This window comes from Gymnoscopelus braueri (assembly GCF_963280865.1).
Source record: "Gymnoscopelus braueri genome assembly, chromosome: 11".
NCBI classification, from domain to species: domain Eukaryota; kingdom Metazoa; phylum Chordata; class Actinopteri; order Myctophiformes; family Myctophidae; genus Gymnoscopelus; species Gymnoscopelus braueri.
Genome location: NC_137613.1, coordinates 47,522,738 through 47,533,112, shown reverse-complemented (window position 1 = coordinate 47,533,112; position 10,375 = coordinate 47,522,738). Strand labels below are relative to the sequence as shown.

Below are 10,375 nucleotides of genomic sequence, written 5' to 3'. Positions count from 1 at the left end.
CGTCCGTCCGTCCGTCCGTCCGTCCGTCCGTCCGTCCGTCCGTGTGTCCGTGTGTCCGTCCGTGTGTCCTGTCTGTGTGTTACCAGCTAATCTCCGGCATCGTTTTCCCGGTCGCTGTGAAACTGTGCACACACTCCCTGGATGCCAATTCAGAACCTCTGCCCCACATTTTTCACATGGGCTTGTCATAGCGCCACCAGGAGGCCGATTTGTGCAAAACCCATTTTCCCCGTTACACCTACAGCTTTTAACCAAACGTCATGCAAATCGGTACACAGTATCTCTATAGTCATGTGATCAACCCGGATCTGTCCGATTTCCCGTATTCCATCCTCATTGGCTAAGGTTTGCTTCCAAAGTTTGCAGGATTGGTGCGTTTTGAACAAACTGCCTCAAATCATGAACGCAGCTTGCCATTTCCATAAAATTGCACACTCACATTCCCAGGCCGAGGAAGAAATGCCACTTGAACATTTTCAAATCAGCCTCATGGTGGCGCTATAACAGGCCGATTTGCATTTTTAACTATAACTGCACCGATCTGCGCGAAACTTTGCACGCACACTCCCTAGAGGCCAAGGAAAAACATCTGCACTGCATTTTTCACATCTGCTTTTTACAGCGCCACCAGGAAGCCGACTTATGTAAAATACATTTTTTTAGATTATTCCTTCAGATTCTGTCCAAAAAACTGGCAAACAGTACACAATTATCTCCATAGTCATGTGATTCTGATGGATATGTCCGATATTTCATATTCCATCCTATTTGGCTTACGTGCTCCAAAGTTTGCAGGATTGGACAGTTTTGAACAAAATGCCTCAAAACATTAACGTAGTGTGCGATTTCCGTGACATTTTGCATGCAGATTCCCACTAGGCCGAGGATGCCCCCCTTTTCACATTCACATTGGCCTGTCATAGCGCCACCAGCAGGTCTAATTTAGCAAAACACATTTTTGGAACAAAATGCCTCAAATCATGAATGCAGTGTCGATTGAAAGGCCTAAGAAGAAATGCCACCCTTTTCACATTAGCCTATTATAGCGCCACCAGGAGGCCACAATAAACTATCTGACCTGGCGGAGACTTGTGCTCCGAGGAGCACTTTTTCTAGTTTTTTTTTTTTTTTTTACATGAATTTATTCAACATGATAGTGCCGTCAAACAAGTCTGTGAAGCCATCTATGAAATATATGAAAAAGTTTAATCTGCAACACAATTTTATACAACATGTATAGCCGAGGGTCTCTGCTTCATCTCTCTCTCTAGGGGTGTTTAAAATAAAAAGGACAACAAACCAAATGCAACATCATGGTATTGCTACCTATAAATTGTGTACAGTTATGGATGAAGTACTGTACTGTAGCTACATTTACAAGACAATACAAAGGCATCACAGTATAACTCACTGCACAATCTCTCTCCTTTAAATTGTATATTATTACTTATTTTATTAATTATGTTTTCAGGGGAAATGTTTTCTTTATTTCATCTGCATGAAGTGAATTTTAAATAAAAAAATAAACATGTGTGTTGATTAAAATATTTTAATGGATGTATCATATTTTATTTTAACCAGTCTGTATAGTTACTACAATACAACTACATGTGCAGTGGTTGGACGTGGTCACCTACTGGTTGACAAGTACTGCCTGAAGCTCATGAGCGTAATACCAGCCTCTGTTGCCAGATTTTGCGAGAGGAATAAGCAACCAGGTCTACGAAAACAAGCCTAAAAGAAACGATTAGGCCACATGAGCACTTTAAACACATTGGATATTTGAAAATAGCTGATCTACAAGCTCACAACACATCACGATGCGACGCATTGTGAGCTTGTTTCTTTTCTTTTTTTAAGTCTTGAAATAAACTGAAAAATTTGGAATGTTTTTTAAACATTCGAATACACAAATCTTGCATGGGCGTCCATGGGACAAAATGTTTTCAGATCGAGGGTCCGGGGACAAATACATATTAATTTGAGGGGTCCTTGACATAAAAATGTTTGAGAGCCAAACTGATTTAAACAACATGGCCAATGGACAAAATAAGGCCAAAACAAGGCCAAAATAAGGCCAAAACAAGGCCAAAATAAGGCCAAGACCAGGCCAAAATAAGGCCAAAACAAGTCCAAAATTAGCAAGCCAAAAAAAGAGCAATCCGCAACTACCAATATTTACAAGTAACTTTACAGACAAGCCCAAAGTCGCTTATAATAAGCAGACATGGCAACACCGCTCTGGACTGAGTGGTAGAAATGTGATCTCATGTGGGTGACCAGCGTCTGAACCTCAGGTTGGACGTAAAACATACAAATTGCAACTTTAAGTTAAGTAATACTGAAACACTTAAACCCACAAGCTTTTCGGGCCACGATCCCCCAAAATGATCATATTTGAACTGAGGACCCCCACCCTGACAAGCACTTGAATTGTAGGCATTACATTTAGTTTGACTCGGTTCCACAGATAAACATTGTGAAAATAGCCGATCTACAAAGTGCGAGGCGTTGTGAGCTTGTAGATTGGCTATTTTCACAATGTTTGCCTCTTTCTTACGGATATTTGACAATAATTTGACCAATTTGGTATTAAAAAGGTCTTAAAGGTCATTAAATTGTAACTTTAGAAATGTGTACTGTATGTTGGTTTGTTTACTATTGAGTGAGAAAACAATGTTGCACATTAAGCTAATCATCTGGGGAGTATGTGGGACCCCCAGTTTGGAAATCACTCCTCTAGACTTAGTAAAGTGGACCTGAGTTGTCTCTGTACTTGGTCCGCTTTTCCCCCGTTTCCGTTGTGACGTGTTGTGAGCTTGTAGATCTGCTATTTTTTGGCCAATGTTCCCCAAGGATATGGATGCTGGGTGGTTAATCATGTGTAGAGCAGCAGAATGATCTAAACTTTATACAGATTCAGTCATGACACTGAAAATGATCCATCTTCACAGTGGCTCTAAAGTGATGTGTGGAAGGATTATTTCTGTCTGCAATAAAGATGTAACCACTTAAACCATCTAGACTTGTTCCTGTCTACACCAAATCTCTTTGCCAAAATAGCCAATCTACAAGCTCACAACGCATTGTGTTGTGACACATTGTGAGCTTGTAGGTCATCTACTCTTGGCTAATGTTCCCCCCAGAACATGGATACTGGGGTTCGAGTGGTTAAGACTCCCCAATGTTCTTCATCACTTTCTGCTAAGCATCTATAGCAGCTATAAAGTAATAAAGAAGTGTAGGAATGCTGATCTGAGACCAGTGAGTTTCTGCAATGAGCATCACACAGCAGTTATCAAAGAAGTGTATTTATATTAATGCTGATCTGAGACCAGTGTGTTTCTGCTAAGCATCACGCAGGAGTTATAAAATAATTGTATTAATGCTGAGACCAGTGTATCTATGGAGTCATAGTGAAGTTTATCTGGCCATTCATATGAATGATGAAATACTTAACATCACTTTAAATCTCCCCAATTCATATGAAACATAGTTTATCAGTATCACCATCACCACGATCCTAATAATCATTGATATGAATTAACAGAAACTACAGAACATTTATTATGGAAATGTAGAGAAATATCGTTTAAACTTCATACAGCACAAGCTTTGCTAATGAGTGTTACAATCCCGTCTAGGGGAATAAAAGGACTATGACATAAAGTTGTGAAGTTTTATTATTTACCTTCTTTTTTTGGTTTATGTGAGTTTTTAAATGAGTTTTACAAAGGAATTTCAATACAGAATTTTACAATGAAAGAAATTGATTTTACACAAACAGAAAATAACCCCAGGGGCAAAGCAATAAAACAAGCTAAACCTATACTATAAACCTCTGTCTATCCTAACCTACACCAAATCAAAATTACAACAGAAATCTAATCTAATTTAACTAATCTAATCTTTATCAAAAGGGTTCGGTTACACAAAGCTGGCGCTGGTAGTTACAAACAAAAGCCACAACAGGGTTATGGTTGGAATCACTCAGTATAGTCACTTAGCGGGTTCACAAACTCAAAATATGTGGGGTGTACTAGCACAGAGGGTCACTAAACTTTTAGTACCCAATGCAACTCAATGGACAGCATGTAACACACTGACAACTGACACAGCTGCTGATAGCGTTTAAGTAGGCCTTCTTCATGATTGATTGGTTGATGCTTGATGGAAGGTATCCTCCCAGCCAGGTCTGAGCTGAATTAATGACTTTCAGTGGGGCTACCAAGCAATGCAACATTACATAATAAAATAATAGAACCCTTTTACATAGAACACAAATATAAAAGTGTAACAGAGAGCTACTCTATATGTAATGTGATGAGAAACTTACATAGATTAACACCACTATATTATTACATACTTGAGAAGAATAAGTGTATCTTGTACTCACATTATAGTTAAATTATGCACACACTGGTATTGTGAGCTAGTGGTTCTCAGTGTCACCATATGTGGTTGTAAAATACAGTCTCAGCTCAAAGTTAATGCAGTTTCACATCTAATAATAATTCCCCCTTCATTACCAGACATAACCTGACTGTTCTCTACTCCTGCTAAAACATGTCCCTCACCATGACTCTCTCCTTTCTCCTCCCTCACATTTTATCTCTCCTACACTTTCTGCTGGTATGCTTTCTTTTTTCCAGTAAGTTCAGATTCTCCTGAACAACTGAACAATCTCCTCTAACTCTTCTCTCAGACGTCTCTCTATTCTTCTCCACCATCATTCTGATACTTTTGGGCCCGAAAAAACGAAAAAGTGTCATTGTTTCCTTAATGTCCTCAAAGTCACGCATACAACAAGCTTTGAAGTGAGCAGATTGGAACTTTCGTTCCAGAGATAATGGCATCTTGAAAACGGCCACTTTCACCGATTTTCGATCGCCGATTTTCGATTGAGTTTTGGTCATTGTCACCCATTGATCTTTCATAACACAGGCTAGGAAGGCCGCTAGGGGCAGTTGATTTTTTTTGTTGTTGGGGATAATATTTTTTTTTTTCCCTTTTTTTTTTCTTCACAGATCCCTAGGCTTGACCTGGCCCGACCAGTTGGCATACATTCTTGGATTTAGGCCCAAAAACGTTGGGTCGGGTTGGGTCGGGTTGGGTCGGGTTCGGGCAGAATTTGAGAATTCTAGTTTCTGTCTCTCCTCTAACTCTTTAATCTCTCTGTTCTTCTCCTCAAGTTGTCTCTCAAACTCTCTCTGCATCGTTGTCTTTGAGATCATGATGCTGCTGAAGATCTCAGGAAGTAGAACCTTAATCAAGTATCTCTCTGCTTCCACTCTCGCTTCTCCTCCAAATGCCTCTGGCATCTTCTTTATTTCCTGTCTATGTCTTTCCTCCATCTCTCTCTTCTCATTCTCTCTCTGGAATATAACCATATCCACCTTTCTCCTCATCTCCTCTTTTCTCTCAGACTCCTTCCTCAGCTTTTGTTCCAGGTCTCTTTTATTCTCTTCATCCCTCTCTTCCCTCATTTGTTTCTTCAGTTCAGTCAATTGATACTCAACCTCACTGATTTTTTCCGTAAGCTCTAGGATGGTTTCATCTTTCTCCCTCAGAGATTCCTTAAGCTCCTTCTCAAACCTCTCCATCATCTCCTGCTCCTCCTTTTGTTTCCTATCCTCACTGTCCCTCTGAATTATCTCTTTGGCCTGGGCCTCTGCCTCCTGGTAGGTGCTGTAACATTCATGCAGCTGTTCACTAAGGTTAGGGTCCAGCTGTTCAAGGATGTCAATCATTTCTGAACTTGCATTGTTTCCCTTTTTCCGCACCATGTCAATAATTCCCCGTGCTTTTTCTGACCTTTCTAATTTCACTCTGACCGACTCCATTTCTTCATCATTGATTACTTTCTTATACAGAAGTCTGTCCATTAGAGAATTCAGGATGGGCTCTGAGACTCTGTCAATGAACTCAGCCCTCACTGTCTTCAGACACTTCTCTGCTTCCTGGATCTTTATCTTTGTCAGCATTTGCTTAGTTGTGGAAGAACCTTGAAAACAAGATGGGGGGTTGGTTTTATTATTTGTGGTATACTATATACTTTGTGGAATAATAACATTGATAATATGCATTAAGGTTTCAGCATAGTTGCCATCATCAGAGATGTGATGAAGGTCATTAGTGAAATTGGTGAAATTTAGATTAGTCAAATTTGTCCTGAAGATACAGTATGTGTGTGTACGACCGTTTACCTTTGGGTGTTAAATGGAACTATTAGGTTTAGTACCAAAAATAAAATACTGTTTAGATGCATCGTTTGTCATCACATTCACACCTATGATGTTCTTGTGTTAATTCACCGTATGATTCAGACCTCAACTTCTCCAAACAAATAAAAGTTTATTATTCTTAAAGTTTATGATATTTTCAGACATTTTGCAATTGTGAAAATAATCTATTTACTAGTTTCTTGTTGTTGTGTTACTTTTTAAAGAAACAGACAGATCTGCTGAGCTCCAATGACAGACCAATCATGTAGTGAGATGACGTTTTTAATAGTACAATTCTCACCAAGCTGTGTGTTTTGATGCTTCAGCGTTTTGCTTGTTTCTGTTGTCAGTTTATTACTTTCTTTCAGTTGTTGGTCTTTCTCTTCTAGACTTATCATGGTCTGCTCCAGTACACTCTCTCGTTTCTTCAGTTGAACTGTAAGCTTCTGTACTTGGGTGTGTAGGTCCTCCCGGTCCAGGATCAATTTCTGAAGCTCTTGCATATCCAGTTGTCTCTCTTTTACAGAACAAAGAGATAGATCATATATGTTTAAATTAACCACAGACATTGTAATTCCATGTACTGTGTGTGTGTGTGTGTGTGTGTGTGTGTGTGTGTGTGTGTGTGTGTGTGTGTGTGTGTGTGTGTGTGTGTGTGTGTGTGTGTGTGTGTGTGTGTGTGGGGGGGAGGGGGGGTGGGTGGGTGTGTGTGTGTGTGTGTGTGTGTGTGTGTGTGTATAGGGTGTGTGTGTGTGTGTGTGTGTGTGTGTGTGTGTGTGTGTGTGTGTGTGTGTGTGTGTGTGTGTGTGTGTGTGTGTGTGTGTGTGTGTGTGTGTGTGTGTGTGGGGGGGGGAGGGGGGGTGGGTGGGTGGGTGTGTGTGGGTGAGTGTGTGTGTGTGTGTGTGTGTGTGTGTGTGTGTGTGTGTGTGTGTGTGTGTATAGGGTGTGTGTGTGTGTGTGTGTGTGTGTGTGTGTGTGTGTGTGTGTGTGTGTGTGTGTGTGTGTGTGTGTGTGTGTGTGTGTGTGTGTGTGTGTGTATATATGTACACGTTACGCGCGCGTGCGGGTGTGTGTGTGTGTGTGTGTGTGTGCTCCAGCCATTAAACAGGTGACGGCTGAGGACAAATTTGACCATATGGCACTATTTGACGTTCCAAGGTATCCGTGACGTCACATGCTGACAGTGGACATGATGATCTACGCTTCTGTCCCTATCGGGATAACACAGACGCCGCTGAGTCAGCTGAAGCGGACTTTGCGACACTCTGTAAGGCGACTCGCTCGGCGGTGCGTGGCTCAAGTCCACCTCTGCAGTTTTAACAGGTTTTTAGCAGAGTCGTCACCCTCTCATCTTGGGTTTGAGAATGGCATTCCAGGGTGGGCGGGGTTATCAGATATGTTTATGTATAAAATCTGTCCTTCAGTGTATGTTTCTGTGAATTAAATTGCATTTTGTCCAATCTGTATGGTAGAGTATGTTATTACATACAATAACAATGCAATGGTTATAATTGGTACAATGGTTATAATTGGTCTCCCTGCTCTCGTATTGAGACATTTAGATCCTATGTCTAGGTTGCACAGGTTTTGACCTGAAGGTCATTTTTACCTGAGAGTAAAAATTTCAATAAAGTTATAGTATTTTAATATAAAGTATTGGTGTTACACTGAATGACAAGATTTTGTCACCCTGAATGACACATATCATTATTGCTCACAAATGTGATTAAATGTTACGTTTGTCATGACACGCACGCATGCACGCACACACGCACACACGCACCCACGCACGCACGCACGCACGCACGCACGCGCACGCACGCACACGCACACACACACACACACACACACACACACACACACACACACACAGGGGCGTCACAGGGGGGGTGTAAGTGGTACTGAGTTACTAGGCCCCCCCCCCCCAAAAAAAAAAAAAAAAAAAAAAAAAGTATTTTTGGGGTCTTTTTTAAAGAAAAAAAATCTTAGGGGGGCCCACAGTGAATCTTTGTCCCCAGGGCCCAGAATTTGGTGCTACGCCCCTGACACACACACACACACACACACACACACACACACACACACACACACACACACACACACACACACACACACACACACACACATTTTGTTATCACCTCTCGTACTTACCAAGCTGACGACTTGATTTAATTCGTCTAGTCTCCTTCTCTGGTTTCTCATCTCTGAGATGGTGTTCAGCTGTAGCACCTGTAACCACATAAAGACAGTTAAGATGTGTTTTAAATAATAAAAACTCTTCATCAGATTAACATGATATACTGACTAGACTATAAATTTGATATCGAATCACATTGATGTCTGGATACAAGTACATGATGAAGAACAGGCAGCTTAAAACTAATATGAACGTATCAGATAATTATAAACCTATTATTGTAAATATGAATGTAAATATGAGCTAATGAGTAAAGAATGACTGATTCCTGCAGTGGTGGAAAAAGTACTGAAATGTTTTACTGAAGTAAAAGTATCAATACTGCAAGTAAAAGTCAGTATTTAAAATTTACTTGAGTAAAAGTACAAAAGTATTGGCATCAAAATGTACTTAAAGTAACAAAAGTCAAAAGTACTCATTATGTAGAATGTCCCATTTCACGTGTTTTCAAATGTGTTTTTTAGAAAATAGCAGATCGACAAGCTCACAATGCGTCGCATCGTGTTGCATTGTGAGCTTGTAGATCAGCTATTTTCTAATGGCCGATATAGTATACACCAATACTTTATATTAAAATACAATAACTTTATTGGACCCGAGGCCACAGGGTACGTCCGGTACTGGACCTGAGGGCTCTCAATCGGTATCTAAAAGTGTTCAAATTCAGGATGCTAACAACCTCGTCTCTCCTCCACATGATACGGCAGGGAGACTGGTTTACATCAATAGACCTGAAGGACGCCTATTTTCATATCCCAATATACCCACCACGAATACATGGTACTACCGTTCGGGATGTCCCTGAGCCCCAGGGTATTCGTCAAATGCACACAAGCCGCGATCGCCCCCCTGAGACCACAGGGAGCTCGCCCATAGCGAGACATCTCGCTTATTTATCATAGAATAATTTTCTAATAATTGTAGCGGAGTAAAAGTATAATATTTACCTCTGAGATGTAGTGGAGTAGAAGTAAAAGTATGGAAAATTGGAAATACTCCAGTAAAGTAAAAACACCTCACAACTGTACTTAAGAGTACTTGAGTAAATGTTCTTAGTTCCTTTCCACCACTGGATTCCTGTGTATGATGTGCATAATGATGTCACTCTCCTCACAGTGCTCAACTACAAGCATTTGGTTGACCTGATAATTTGGGTCATTATTTTTTAATTATTAAAACTAGTACAATTTGTTTTGTAATATTACTTTAAAGTAATTTCAATTGGGAAAAGTGCATTACAAATACAATTGACTGCTAGGGTTGCTGCAGTCTTTTAGTAATATTAAATATATATATATATATATATATATATATATATATATATATATATATATATATATATATATATATATATATATATATATATATATATATATATATATCTCAGTTGTATGTATTTCTTTGATCTCAGCATGGTTACATCTCTATGCAATCCTTATACAGTAGCTTTGTATTATTATTGGTTTGAATGTTGAGTTTGAATTCACCTTTTATTTACAACAAGGTGATAACTATGTGAATCCTATAGCAATCCTAATATTAGGCAAAACATTTGGCAAAATTAGGCGAGCATTTGGCAAAAATACCAGATCTACAAGCTGACAACAGGAGATTTGGTATAGAGGGAAAAAACGAGGGAACGAAGTAAGGACCCCTGGGAGGCCCCACTCAATGAAGTGTGGGTTTAAGTGGTTAAGCACTTGTCTCATTTGAACACAAAATAGTTTATTTAAAAGAGACACATCTCGGCTCTTGGATCACAAGAATAGAGTAATAAAGAACAGGGTTGGAGGTGCTGCAATTTTAATTCAAACAATTTGAAAATGTATTCAAATAAATTGTTTGTTTATTGTGTCCAGTGGTGTAAAGTAACTAAGTACATTTACTCAAGTACTGTACTTAAGTACACTTTTGAGGATTTTTTACTTTACTGGACTATTTCCCACTTTCAATA

The 10,375-nt window shown here is 39.7% G+C and overlaps 1 protein-coding gene across 1 annotated transcript; it reads right to left on the bottom strand.

Annotated features, from left to right (window-relative positions):
* Positions 1-3,721: 3,721 nt before the first annotated feature.
* Positions 3,722-8,478, bottom strand: LOC308095403 (uncharacterized protein). The gene is made up of 3 exons (XM_080442462.1): positions 8,376-8,478; positions 6,526-6,741; positions 3,722-6,004 (listed from the first exon to the last, which is right to left on the bottom strand). The coding sequence occupies exons 2-3, from the start codon at positions 6,725-6,727 to the stop codon at positions 5,022-5,024; spliced, it is 1,185 nt and encodes a 394-aa protein (XP_080298588.1). The 5' UTR covers positions 6,728-6,741; positions 8,376-8,478; the 3' UTR covers positions 3,722-5,021.
* Positions 8,479-10,375: the final 1,897 nt, after the last annotated feature.